This window comes from Egretta garzetta, unplaced genomic scaffold (assembly GCF_000687185.1).
Source record: "Egretta garzetta isolate BGI_Z169 unplaced genomic scaffold, ASM68718v1 scaffold79, whole genome shotgun sequence".
NCBI classification, from domain to species: domain Eukaryota; kingdom Metazoa; phylum Chordata; class Aves; order Pelecaniformes; family Ardeidae; genus Egretta; species Egretta garzetta.
The window spans coordinates 3,983,056-3,996,969 of record NW_009260791.1 but is presented as its reverse complement, the minus strand read 5'-3'; the positions used below and the strand labels follow the sequence as shown (position 1 = coordinate 3,996,969).

The following is a 13,914-nucleotide window of genomic DNA, read 5'->3' as shown; positions in this document are numbered from 1 at the left end:
CGAAAGGGGCAGCGGATGAGCGAGCGGGAATGTTCCCGAGCCCCGGCTTGCGTGCGTTGGTCTGAGCTACTCCGCTCTCACCGTGTTTATTATCTTGTCCCTTCGCGGCAGAACGTGGGGCTCCGGCGTGGAGTATCTCGTGCCGCACCGCTTGCTGTCAGGAGTGCGAGCGGAAGGCTTCTGGGTTCTCTTTTTAGCTGGTCCCGTATTTTTTAATATAGTCAACAGATTCGTAATTAGAATGGAGGGGGGGCAAGAACTGTACATAGTCCGCTTTCTTCTCTTGTTGCTATCTCCGAGTGCTTTCCCAGTAAGCAAAAAGAGATACAAACTTGTTCCCATTTTCCCTTGTAGCCCAAAGAAGAAACATTGCATGGGTATTCGTGAAATAACTTAACTTACCTGTGTTCATTGAGCTATTTCTCATAATCAGAAATGTAACATCTTAACAGACAGGAAAAGCAGAGGTTTCCAGGTGACGGTTTGTTTGTATATGGCTGCCTTTTATCAACAATTTGGATAATTCCACTGTTTTGCAGGCTGGGAGTTCAAGGCTCCTGTCTCTTGCATGCTCTAGGTGATTTTCAGTTGGTTCCATAAGTTTCCAGGACAAACAATTCAATTTTCCATTGAAAATGAGCTAATGCAAAGAAAATGTGGTAAATAGCCTTTGAAAATTAATTTTGCAGTCTTAGGATGTTATTTTTCTGGCTCAGTGACAACAGAAATGCAGGAACCTGGGTAAATGAGTTTTCCTAGTACTTCAAAATGTATTTTACGGTTGCATGCAACATCTGCCTGCTTCTTTTTGCTTTGCTCTTGTTTTTTGGTTCCTATCTCTTTATATTTCCTTCTTTGTTGTTTTAGGTTAAATTGAATATTTGCACAACACAGCTTCTTGCAGAAGGACCACCACACTGTTTTACACTTAGGAAAATATGAGAATAAGCAGGGGGTGTTGTTCTCTCTGAACTAAAAAAAGAAATAATCTGTGCCTTGCTGAGGACAGCTGCAGGAATCGGACGCTTGAATCAATGTTATCGGATGAGTTAGAATCCAAACCTGAGGTGAGCAATTGTGAACTGGATTTGGTTCCCAGGGACGTTTGTGGGCAACACTTAGAAAAAGTTCAATGAGTTTACTCAGTTTGCTGCTTACATAGGAATTCTCAAAGTGTTTTCAATAGCATCTTGTAGTGCTTCTGTTTTGATTTGAATGGTAAAAGATTAAAGAATATTGCAGGTTTTTTCCCCTCCTTTCAAGCGTCAGCCAATACTCTTGCCCATTCTCAGGTTACATTATTTTTTTCACTATTATAATGTTCTGTTACAAGAATAAAATAAATTATTGACTACTTCTTTCCCTCAAACCAAATACTAAGTTTGGGAGAGTCTGGATTATTCTATTAGCATCATCCCGTTCTGTTTTTTAAAGTACTCATGTTTCTATTAAGCAGTTGGCAACAGTGGTAGGCAGCAGCACCCAGGGGATCCTGGTTGCCTGGTGTGAGGCTGCTGGACCACTCCCAGGTTCAGTCAGTAGCGCGGCTGAGCGCGAATTGCAGGGAGGTATGTGTGCGCACACAAGTGCACACAGTGCACGCACAGCTGGCCACACACAGATTAACACATACACAGGTATAGTACCTTTAAGAGGTAAACACAAACAGCATGAACAACACAAAAGTATATATCTATACCCTCACTCAACTCTTATGCATACTTGCATTCACAGATGTCTCTGCCAGGCCTAAAGTCTTTCTGGTATCTGTGCCCAGGCCCAGGGCTTTTTAGCCAGTTTCTGGCTGGAATCTTGGGGTTTTCCAGATTGCGGTTGCTGCCTCCTCACATGTTAGTAGATTAGAAGTTTACTAGCAGTGCACTCACTTGTGGGGAGAATATTTAGGAATATGTTTAGTAAGTAGATAGAAGGGACTGCAGTGATCAGACATAGCAGCATACTGACCAGCAGCCAGTTAACATGTGATTGGAGTTTCTTCCTCCCCCCCCCCCCCCCCCGCCGTGCTTTCTCCACTTACCCACCTCGATTCCTCCTTTGATCCTCCCCCTAAGCATTGCATAATAAGTTTTACAGACCCTGCAGTCTCTGTTGCATCCGATAATACATTTGGTCTTTCCTATAACCCAAGGCAATTTTGTTTTCTTACCAGTTACAAAAGTTGTGGTTGAATCTCAGCAGGGGCCCACTGACCAGTGTCTGAGGAGTTCTGGTCTTTGTTACTCTAACCTGTTAATTTGCTAGATACAACTGTCTGCAGTTTGCTACATTCAACACAATTGTTATCAGTGTGTTTAATTAATTACTTCTCCTGTTTCTTGCCTTTGTCTTTAAGGCTGAACAGCTGTTAGCCAGCTATCTGTACATTCCCCCACTTGAAAGTGCAGAGGGCTGTATCGCCTTGCGTCCTTGCTTTTTTGATTTTCCACTTTACCTCTTCAGAAGGCTAAGGTCCTAGAGCAGAGGACTTAGTACTGCTGTGAAGTACCTTTTGGGGAAGTTCACAGGTGTAAATAGAATAGGTTTTATTTAGTTTTCTGTTTCTATTCCTTTTCAGTCCATGTGCAATACAGCAGGTATCTTAAACTGGTACTCTAAAGAGAGTGATAATTACATGCTGGTAACTCGTCACAGCCCAGGTGATGTGGTAAGGTATTTGTTTCTTAATGGAGCAGCCAAAGTTCTTCCAATCACACTATTCAGGAAAAGCAGCTGCAAATTCATAGTAGCCCTGAGTAGTCTCAGCACGGGCTACAAGGAGTTCCTTTCTCTTGCCTTGTGGTTGATCTCAACTTCTGTCAAGTTTTCTCCCAGGTCTGAATGATAAGGCGGGGGACTTTGTTACTTCAGTCTGTGAGTGGGTAGATTACCACAGATTATTTCTGACAGCCAAGGACCAGGGTAGTTGGAATGCTCATTCCTCAAATAGGAGCTAGAAGTGGGCCTTGTCTTTTCTCAGCTTCAGTAAGGTATGTGTTAATTAGGCATGTTTACGTAATAGTCCTATTTCCCCATAGCAGAGTTGCACTTCACTCTCAGACAGCCCAGACTGGAGTAGGCCATTCTCTGTTGGAACAGGCCTGATGCATGAAAGCTCCAGTGATTTCAGAAGGCAGCCTTTCCATAGATGCTGTCTTATAAACCACGTTCCTCAATCTTGATCAAGGCTATTTTATACTACAAATTTGGATTCATTTACTCTGTGGATTACCAAATCTATACACACCTTCCTTCTGGTTCTGACTGTGAAAGCTGAGTGTCGTTAGTACTATTTTCTACTCCTTTGTTGTGAAACTGGTACACACCCTTTTTACACCTTTATCAAAAAGAAGTTCAAGTCTCTCCAAAAGTCAGTCATAGTTTTGTATCCTCTGGGGATCCATGGCACCATAATTCTTACAGCCATAGATGTTCTTTCGTGTTCCCTACCATGGGAGAAAAGTATTAATTAAGAGCTAACTGTATTTGTGTAACATCTAGATAACATTAGTCAAAGCACTATGGATGCATGAGCTTCTTTGCTACTGGTTTTGTCCCTAAAGAAGGCAGCAATGTGCCAGTCAATGTTTAATACTTGAGGTGAATCCTCCTTTCATAGGAAGTTACAAAGCTGCTTGGAAACAGTTTGTACAGCCAGATGGATCTGCTTTTTCTTCTGTACTCCCTGCCCCCAAAGCTGTTATTACCAGCATTCCTCAGGGAGCTGATAAGATCTGCGTTTTGCATGCTTTAAGGCTTCGGTGTGATTTGTTGTAATTGCAAATATTTCCAGCCACCTCTACCACAGCGGTCCACTGCAGGGTGCTTTCTGCTGTGGGGGGTAGCTCTTGCACAATCAGGTGAACTACAGCTCTGGTCTATAAATTGAATTAGCTATTGAAAAGGGGGTGAAGGGAGGCATTTTAGCCTCTCCTTTCTCTCCTCATCAGCACCTCACAAGGAGAGACACTCTTGTGAATGAATTAATTCCCCAGAGGTTGTACAGGAAGAGGGTATCCTAGTTTCTAGCTAAGCAGCCTCCTTGCCCTCCACATCCTTCAGCTCCAGCCCTCTAGCCTCTCCTTTCCACTCTGCACCTCCCCCTCTGCTAAATGTTCTTTTGACCTCTTTATTTTGTAGTGGTTCACTGGTTAAATTTAGAACAGAATCAGTATTGATTATAAACATGGTCCCTACTGCTCTGGGAGTCTAGTCTAGCTCTCCAGCCGTCCAGTGGGAGGATAGATCTGAACATTAGTACTGGAGCAACATTCCCCCCTGACCTCCCAGCCACCCCCACCTGAAACAAAGCAGCTGCCTGACACTTCTTGGCTTTTGAATCATCTGAAGGGGGTGTGTTATGGGACACAAACTTCAATGGGATCCATCCCAGATGGTCATATTTTCATTTGTTTCTGTAGTGTTTTGTATTATTTTTAGGATCTCTAGGAGGAATTCCCAATTCTTCAAAGAGATTTTTTGGGGGTTTCCCCCCTCGGGTCAGGCACATTATCCAAGCTTCTTGGTAGTACAAGCATTCTGCATTGCTTGTGGTGACAGACCCTGGGATCATCCTGTCCAGCCATCTCTGCTTGACCAGCAGGGGTGACAATTATTTGTTTAGTGACAAGAGCCAAGAAATATTTTACATTTTTAGTACATACATTGTCTATGTTACTTACAGGATTTTCAGAGTTATGTGGTGTTTCAGCAGCAGAAGTAAAAGGAGGGTATATTCAAGAAGGTGGTAGGGCAAAGAAAAAAATAAAATTCACCGTAGCAAGATGCACCTGAACATTGCTCATTTTGTCCCTCCAAGGCATATAGATTCTCTCTGTATGGCTGTCGTCTGGCCCATAAAGTTTGAATCTCTAAGTTGAGGGCATCCTTTTGTAATTAATCAATATAAAAATTTGTTTCAAATTCCAAGGGATATCTTGGCTATAGAGTAAAGCCACTTTACACCTCTTATTGTTCCTTTTGTGTCTGTTAATATTCTGTATATTCAGTTTCCCTAACTATTCCTATTCAGGTGTCCCAAGATGTTCTATCTGCTTGGTTACAAATTCTAGCACTTTGGCCATATTTGCAGAAGGATCAGTCCCCTCCTCACACAGAAATTCTATGGTGACCATCTCGGGAATACTTACAGCCCATCTGGATTCTGTTTGTGATGCCTGATATTACGTGGTTACAAGGTCTGATGAGCTGTGGCATCCAGGAGATTCTTCCCCTCCTGGTCCTTCAGACAAGAGACCACTGGAACGTACCCAGATGCAGGCAGAAGTGAGGCTGAGCCTGAACTGCAGATATGCACCCATGCACACAATAGACAGTACAGACTCATATGGCTATAAACAGGACAGTACATTTACAGGCACCTGCAAACGGCATTCACATGGAACAGGAAGACCACAAATAGCCTAATTCTGTTCCTACTCATCAGGTAGTCACGCCTGAAATCTGCTAGCGTACACACGTGCCCTCTCTCAGCTGACATGCATACTCACAGTCATGGATCTGTCCAGTCTCTGTCAAATCTTGAGTCCTTCCAGTATTCGTCTCCAGGCCCTGGGCTTTTTAATACAGCGTCTGGCCAGGATCTTGGGTTTCCAGGTTGTGTTTTCCTCCTATTCACAGGCTAGTCCAACTTGAAGTTAACTAGATGAATGTACTCAGAAACTATTTGGGAGCAAAGAGCATTTGAAAGAAGACGGGATAGACTACAGTGATGAGGCAGAGCAGTTGCTGACCTGCAGCCTGCTAACATGTTGACAAATTATCTCCCACCCACTTCCTGTTCCCCATGGTTATTCTTCTCCTATCCACCTTGATCCCTCCCTTTCCCCACCTTTGATCCTTCCCCTAAACATCCATAAGTTTTTCACATTCCCACAGCCTCCTCTTAAGATATCTTAATAATAAGTTTTACCTGGTCCCAGAATTTCTCCCATATCCCATAAAAGTTTGCTTTTGCCTAAGAGATGTGTTCTGGTAACCCATGGTAATATTGTTCCTATCTCTTAAAAAGTTTCTGGTTGAATTTCTTCAAGGTCACACACAAGTCTTTCTTTTAGTGACTCATCCATCAGTGTCCTAGGAGTTCTGGTCTTTGTTACTCTCTCTTATCTACGGTTTGTTAGAATTTGTCTATCTGCACATGTAATTTATTACCTCTTCTGTTCCTAGTCTGTCTTTTATACTGAATAGCTGATTATCAGATACCCTTACAATTTCCTGTTTGCTTTCAGCTGCAAAACCAAATTAAAAGAAACTTAAGAAAGCATCACACAGTATTTGTAATTAGCTTTTTCCCATATTTGAGTTGCTGTAGTTGTCACAAAGGTATTCAGTTATTTCGAACAGGAATGAAAGTTTCTGAAAGTACTTGGCTGTCAAGATACAACTGTCAGATGAAAATTTTTATTTTCTCTGAATTAATTGATGTAGAGTTGGGAGGGATACATTTGGTGATTGGTTTGCTTTAGTTTATGGGAAGGGTTAGGGGTTTGTATTCCAAATTTTAACAGGGAGCATGATTCATGTCCTTTTGTTTACTGCTGCTTCTTTTGCTCCCTTTTCATTCTCTGTACTAACTTATTGTTACTTTACAAAGAAAATTAGGATCTCTTTTCTTTTGAGCATCTGTTCATGGCTACTGCATTTTGCTTTTCCCTAGTGGCTTAGCGTTGCTCTGTGGAAATGGAAGGTTTGAAGCAAAGCTTTCCTATTGTAGGAGGAGAGTTTTATCTAAGGCTTTCTGTATAAAAATAGAAGAGTCCATAAACCAAGTGTTTCATGATAGAGTAGGCAGCAGTAGCAATCATGAACAGCTTTTAAATGAGAGACAGTCCTGTAATTTAGAACCATCTTGCTGCTCACGTTTTTTAGTCCCAACTTCTTTCTTCTGGTTGCCTTGCTCTGTTATTCCTAATTCCCTTCTCTTTTTGCCCCTCTTTCTCCTATTTTTTAACCTTAAATTAGAATACATGGCCTTGGGGGAGGGACTGTCTCTTCTTGCCTATGCTTTTTTTTTTTGACAACATAAAAATAGTTCCCTCTTCTGACAGGGGCCTCTGGATAATATACGCAAGAGGAAAAAATGCTAACCTTTCAAACTGCAGTCTGGCTTGCAGACTAGTTCAAGTGGCATATTGCCATCTGAATGACTTCAAAACTTAATTTTTACCTTCATAATTGTGAAGTGAGGACAGGCTGCTCCTAAGGGAGGGTGAGCTGGGAGCCAAGGGTGATCCCAGCCCAGGCAGTGTCCTGACTGACCAGGGCACGGTCCTGCAGTACCTGAGCACGGCGGGCAGAGGTGGGTGCTGGAAACGGGGTCCGTTCACAGCCCTGGACAAGGCAAAATGATGAACCAGGTTCAGGGTCTATCCAGAGAGTCTGGTCAGGAGTAGCAGGAGATGAGGCTGGAGACACTGATGCAGTAAAAGCCTGAGGCCCATCCAGGAGACAGGGCTCGAGACACATAAACCTATAACACAGCTCAGGAAAGGGCTGGGGAGCACAGGCTGAGCTTAAATGGAGCCCCTGGGAAGGGGGTGTGGGTAGAGGCCCCAGGTGAGACCTCTGGGGCAATTAAGGCTTCAGGGTTCTGACAGCAGTAACTCTTCAAACTAAAACTATTTGAGGAAGCATCAGTATTTGCAGTGTTTTCATGAGAGGAAATAAGCATAGAGAAATCAGAGCCCAAACTATTAAGTTTTCTTTGCAGTTTCTTTGATTTAATGAACTTCATCCTGATGTAGTAGAGGCTCAAAAGGCTGGTATCTGCTATAGAAATAATTTGGAATTGGGTGCCAGTACTGAAAATTAAATACTAGGACAATCACAACGTATAAAATAAGAAGCTATTAGTGTCTGTTGGGTTTTAATCACAAATATACCATATCATGCTTTTTACTCTGTTTCTGTTGACACTGATGAACCATCTCACTGTACAGACAACTTTCTCTGGGCTTAGTGTGAATGCATGCTGAAGTGTGTCACAATGAGGGTAGTAGCTTTTGAATAACTGTCTTGTACAGTTTCCTTCTAAATGCCAAAGATAAAGGAAGTCTGTTGCTAGACAGCAGCAGGATGCAGGATCTTCCTTGATGTCAAGGAGTTTCCTAGAGATAAGGAATAGTGGCTTGAAGGTTAAGTTTTTGTTGTGTTGTTGTTTTCCATATTTCTTTCATCTGTGTTTTTTTACAAAATGTTTTGAGAATGTGAGTAGAGGAGTAAGACTGTTTGACAGAACTTACAGCCAAATAAATAAGAACCTATATAAAGTTTTTGAGGGGCATTTTCTCTGAAATGTGGAGTATGTGTCTGGGTCTGCTACAACTGACCCCTTTCAGTCTTTCTGGTCTCGGGAAATTTTATTCCATACAGGGAGGGATTTGAGACCGTTATTTGTTAAAAAATCTTGTGGAGTTCACAGAAGAATTAGTTCAGTTCACTGCAAAAGCTGGGCTGTTATCTCCTGACTCCCAGCAATGCTTCCTTTGTTAAATCAGAATATTTTAGTATGGACTGCTCTGGCATTGGTAGCAGAAAAAAGACAGTCTAATTTCTGTGTCTGTGCCTTGGAGGTAAAGAGGAGTCCAGCATTATATCCCGTAATCTGACAAAAGCTTGAGATGTCAAGGCGACAGAATGAGTAAACAAGGCAGATGCTTTGCTGCTCCGAACTTGGTTAAATATGGGAAGACTTTCAGGGGAGAGGAAAGGCATTTCCCTGACTTCCAGTTCCTTCTCAACTGTCAGGTTCCTTTTTTATAACTCAAGTTTTTTAGGAGTTAGCCAGAAGAAATGTTTGCATTGCCAGAGCTGACTGATGTTAAGGATAGCTGAATCTGCTGGACTGAACAAATGAACCTCCTTTCTTTTTTCTTTTCTCACCTCCTGGGCCCATCAAGATGAGGGCTGCTCCCTATTTCTGATCTTAGATCCAGCCACTGTACAGATGTGACTGGCACCAAACAGATGAACATGGGTAGGATGCTCCTAGCTTTACCCACATAAACACAGGCAGCGCAAAGTGCCTGATTCTGCTTCAGAGGGTCACTGCCCAGAGACAACCTTCATGGGTTTCTCTAGGATATGTCCTCACATTTCTCGTTCTGCTTGCCAGCCAGTCTGTCTTGGAGTTCACCAGCATAGGACATACACACACTCTAGAGAGCAGGATCACACAGAAAATAGTTAGGAATGGAGTTTAATAAGAAGACAGGACAGCCTGGGATGGTTAGGCTGCACTGGGCCACTGAATTGACCCATTTCCTGCTTATATGTAATGGGCCTCTTTTATCCTCCCCTCTCCATTTTCCTGTGTTTGTTCTGCCCTGGTCCACCTTGATCCCTTCCTTTTCCTGCCTTTGGCCTTTCCCTTAAACAATGCATAGTAAGTCCTGTACAACCCCCCAGATCTCTTGTTCAGTCCCAAAGTCCTTTCCAGGGAATGCCTCCCAGTATAAGTCCTATATCTCTTTATGCAATAGTCCCCCTTTATTTTGCTGATCTGGAGCAGGTTTCTTCTGTTGAATCCCCTTAGTGGGTGGGTTTCACACTAAGGACAATGGCTTTACTTGTCCATCTTTGATGGTGGTAGGAGTAGCTGATTTGGATAGGTAAGTCTTTCTGTGTTCTCCCCCTTGTCATATCCCAGCTTTGTTCCTCTGATCATTATCTGCCTATTTTGAATAGCCATTAGCTAGACATCTTTGCAATTAGTCTTCTGCTTGCTTTTTTTATTTTAAAAAGACCAACTTCCTTTCAGCTAAGTATTTAAAGACAATGGTTTAAAAAAATACCTGTACCAAAGGCTGAGCGTGGAAAACATTTACTTGGAAGGTTAGAGATAGTAAAGTATCAAGCCGTAAAAGATTAATTAAAAAGGAATATATGCCTTAAAAACATGGCATATGTTGGTAAATTTATCTTGGTAAAAGATTAATTAAAAAGGAATATAGGCTAAGTAGCCTTCAGAGTAGTCTGCAATGATCCAGAGCTGTTTATTGTATGTTAAAGAAAGGATGACAAACAGTTCCTTCTTTGACATTAATGTAAATAGAAAAGCTTCCATTTACTTCGATGTGTATTCATGAGATTGTATTCAGTGTCTCTTACAAGACCGTAGGGGGTAATGGACTGGGTTTGGTACCTTTTGAAATGATTGGTGCTGCTCTTGACCTAATCATCAGTATCTTTTTTTCAGCTGCTGGTTCAGTTTGTTCAGAATACTTCTATTCCACTGGGGCAAGGGCTGGTGGAGTCAGAACCAAAAGACATCACCTGTCTTTCTCTCCTTCCTGTTACTGAGACCTCAGAATGCAACAGACTCATGTTGCCAGGTAAAACCTATGTGGCAGATCTCTGTGAGCGTGCCCTTCATACAGCTGTCTTTACTGCGCCACTGTGACGCACTGCCTCTTGCTGATAAGGCATTGAGGGGTGGAGGAACAAGTTCAGAAGGGTGACTGAAACTTTTCTCATTTAACAATGAAGTCCGACTAATTAGAAAATTCCTTTGTCCTCCAATCTCTCAAGTTCTGTATTTTTTCTAGAAAAATAACTTCACAGGTATCTTTTAGTCATAGTGCGCTTTATCTTTCAGTCATAGTGTGCTTTTATTTACTCTGGTTTTACTTTCTTCGCTAGATGATGAAAGAGATCTCACTTCTCCAAGTCACACTAATTCTTCCAAAGATGTTTCTTCATCTGCTGTCTTGAGAAGTCTCCAGGTAAATGTGGGCCCTGATGGAGAGGAAACAAGGGCACAGAATGTACAGAAACCATCTGAACTTCTGTCAACTCCAGAGACTTCCAGTTTATTGCAAGACCTCCAGCCCAGTGACAGCACTTCATTTATTCTTCTCAACCTAACAAGAGCAGGTAATTCTCCTTCTGTTTGTCATCTGGCTGGATATGTCTCAGACAACAGAATGCAGGAGATACAAGTACAACTCTGTCCCTGCTGCTTATGAAGGGGAAAGATCACGAAATTTGCTGGGCATTATTGGATATTTCAGGAGCATTTAATCATCAACAGCTTCCTACAATGTAGAGGTCAGTGAAGACATTTTCAGTGCAGCTATTGCATCTATGCCATGAATACTAGCCTCTTGGGGAAGCAAAAGAAATTTCCCTCTGTTACATTATCCTTCTGTTTCACGAAGTCGTCTTCTTTTCCAGGGCTGGGGTCTCCAGCAGAGCACTTGGTGTTTGTTCAAGATGAAGCAGAAGATTCTGGGAATGACTTTCTCTCTCATGATAGCACAGACAGCAGTACCCCGTGGTTCCTACGAGTGCAAGAATTGGCCCATGACAGTTTAATTGCTGCCACTCGGGCACAGCTCGCTAAGAATGCCAAAGCAAGCAATAATGGTAGGAAATCCCTTGCTTCTGTCTCAAAAGTTGAATGTTCCATGCAAGGCCCCTAGCTTCAGCTTATTTCTTCCTCTCTCTTTCACGCTCTCTTGCTTTTAATCTATTCTGATCTGTCTTCAAATCATCAGTGACATAATTATACAGAACAGTCATGTAATTTTTCTGCAGTATAAATAGTCTCTTCAGTTTTTCTTAGGGAATGAACTTCAGTTGAGCCAGCAGTTCCATTGTAGTCCGCATGTTCTCTGGTACATGTAAAGGACATCTTTCTGACTGCAGCTGCTTGTATTTCAGCTTTCATTTTCACTTTCAAGTGTCTGCTTTTAATGCATACTGTAATTCATACTTTCTTCTTAGCTCCACTGGGTTTGGAGATCAGCTTTCTGGAGAATACATAAATGGATTTAGTCACATGCTTTTGACTTAATTATTTTAATAAATAATTGGGAAGAAATGCAATATCTCATTTTTAGCTAAAGCGTTTTTAAAAATAGGTATCCTGGCTAATACTTAAAATTGGTTGGTTGATATTTATATAGAGAACATTTTTACAATTTTTGATGCATTGGCTTTCTATTCGTTTTGTGATAAGCCTCATCAGTAGCAGCTGATCTGATCCAGGTAGCTTGTTGGGAATAGTGTATGGGCCTGGTAAAGTTTGCAAATCTGTGTCTGATTCCTGTTATGGGCTAGGCAGCAGCATGTAGGACTTGGTGAACAATTAGTAGCCAGGCATATACCTGCTTTGCGTTCCTTTATCATATATGATGCAGTTCTTATGTATTAATTTTGATATATTATAGCAATCTGTATCTTTTTTAGATTTTGCTGGGCTTTTTCTTCCAGGTGAAAATGTTCATCTTTGCTCAGGAGATGGGCAGCCGAAAGACTCTAGCCCCATTCCTCATCTATCTCGTGTGGAAAGGAAGCTGAAGTGCACAGTTGAGGGCTGTGATCGGACATTTGTGTGGCCAGCTCACTTCAAGTATCATCTGAAAACACACCGGTGAGCAGAATAAAGCTGTATGTTGTCATGACTTTGAAAACCTGTGCTCTGTGTTTAAGACAGCATTAGTTTTTGACATCAACAAACTGTGAAAACCTGGTATTACTTTTAGAAATACTAGGCCTGTTGCTTGCTTTAGATCATTTATGTTGAAACACTTTGACCAGATTTAGATTATTTTTGCGAGTCCTTGTTAGTGTTTGGTTTAGAATATTTGTATTTTAACAGGTGCTCAATAAAGAGCGTCAGTATCGCTTCTGTGGTATAGCAAAGATTAGAACTTGTAGGATGCTATTGTGTTTTTAGATATCCTTAACAAAGTTGCTTGCTCTAACAAATGATCCTAATCTTTTTTAGCTAAGAAATTGGCAGTCTAAGGTAAATTGTAGATGAGAAGCTTAAAAACTGGGAAGGACTCCAATAGACGTGAGCCCATCATCTTGCCCTGAGACAGGGCTGGCAGTAATTGCAGATGTTACGTGTACACGTACAGTCATTTTTGATCCTCCAGTGACTGAAATTCCACAGCATTCCTATATAATCTGTTGCAGTGGTTTACTAAGTCATGCTGGGTAGGGAGTAGGCAAGGTAATGTGATAAAAAGATATTATCTGAACAGATTCTTCCAGTCGACCACACAGACTCTAGTTCCTTAGGACTCAGGTCACTCACTTTGGTTGACTCTCTCTGTTTTCTGATACAATTAATTTTGGTTTAAATGTTTCTCCTTTTTATTTAATCAAAAAAAGAAGTTGAGTGTTCATGAAAAAGACATTGCAGTACTGGTAATGAAACAGCTATTTTGCTGATTTCCAGGAACGACCGCTCCTTCACCTGCCCAGCAGAAGGCTGTGGAAAAAGTTTCTACGTGTTGCAGAGGTTGAAGGTGCACATGAGAACTCACAATGGTGAAAAACCCTTCGTGTGCACGGAGCTGGGCTGTGGGAAACAGTTCACAACAGCTGGAAATCTGAAGAACCACCTACGAATTCACACTGGTGTGTTTTAGACCTCACCTATTTGTGGTCTGCAGAGGTGGAGTCTTTACTGAGGAATAAACCTCCTCAAACTTTTAAGAATATTATGTTGTTTGTATCTGCCCTTCATGAACGTCCCTTTTCTATCAATTCACATTGATCTATAGGTTAAATTAATCAACTGATTATCCCCTTTACCATCCTGTATAATTCCAGACAGGGTTCACCCTTCCAGTACTGTATGGTGATGCTGTACTCTGCTTGGACCCCTGCTCTGAAGATTCTCTGCCCCCCCCAAAGTTGTTTGATGGAGGGAGTGGTGTGTGTTGTTTTAGGGAGAAACTGGACTATTCCCAAGGGCATAGTTAGCAGACTCAGCTGCTGTAATTGTTTTTTTATAAAGAAGCTATTTTGAATTCCTGAAAGGCACAATAGCTTAGATATTTCTCCAGTGTGGCATCCTGGTGGACATGGTAGCTGTACTGACATCTGGCTGAGTCTGACTAGCTTATGTTACCTATGCTGCTTGCAGAGTGATTACAT

At 41.8% G+C, this 13,914-nt stretch overlaps 1 protein-coding gene across 4 annotated transcripts in view; it reads left to right on the top strand.

Moving 5' to 3' along the window:
* Window positions 1-13,914, top strand: part of ZNF410 (zinc finger protein 410) — a 30,454-nt gene that overhangs the window by 3,269 nt on the left and 13,271 nt on the right. For 2 of the 4 annotated variants that reach the window (XM_035902058.1, XM_009646676.2), the window contains 6 exons: window positions 868-1,067; window positions 10,217-10,352; window positions 10,660-10,893; window positions 11,194-11,385; window positions 12,235-12,394; window positions 13,211-13,392. In XM_035902058.1, coding sequence (XP_035757951.1) covers window positions 1,035-1,067; window positions 10,217-10,352; window positions 10,660-10,893; window positions 11,194-11,385; window positions 12,235-12,394; window positions 13,211-13,392 — 937 coding nt within the window. In that variant the 5' untranslated portion in view covers window positions 868-1,034. Of the gene's footprint in view, window positions 1-634; window positions 1,068-10,216; window positions 10,353-10,659; window positions 10,894-11,193; window positions 11,386-12,234; window positions 12,395-13,210; window positions 13,393-13,914 lie in introns of those variants that run through there. The other 2 variants (XR_004843013.1, XR_004843014.1) reach the window with 1 other exon arrangement.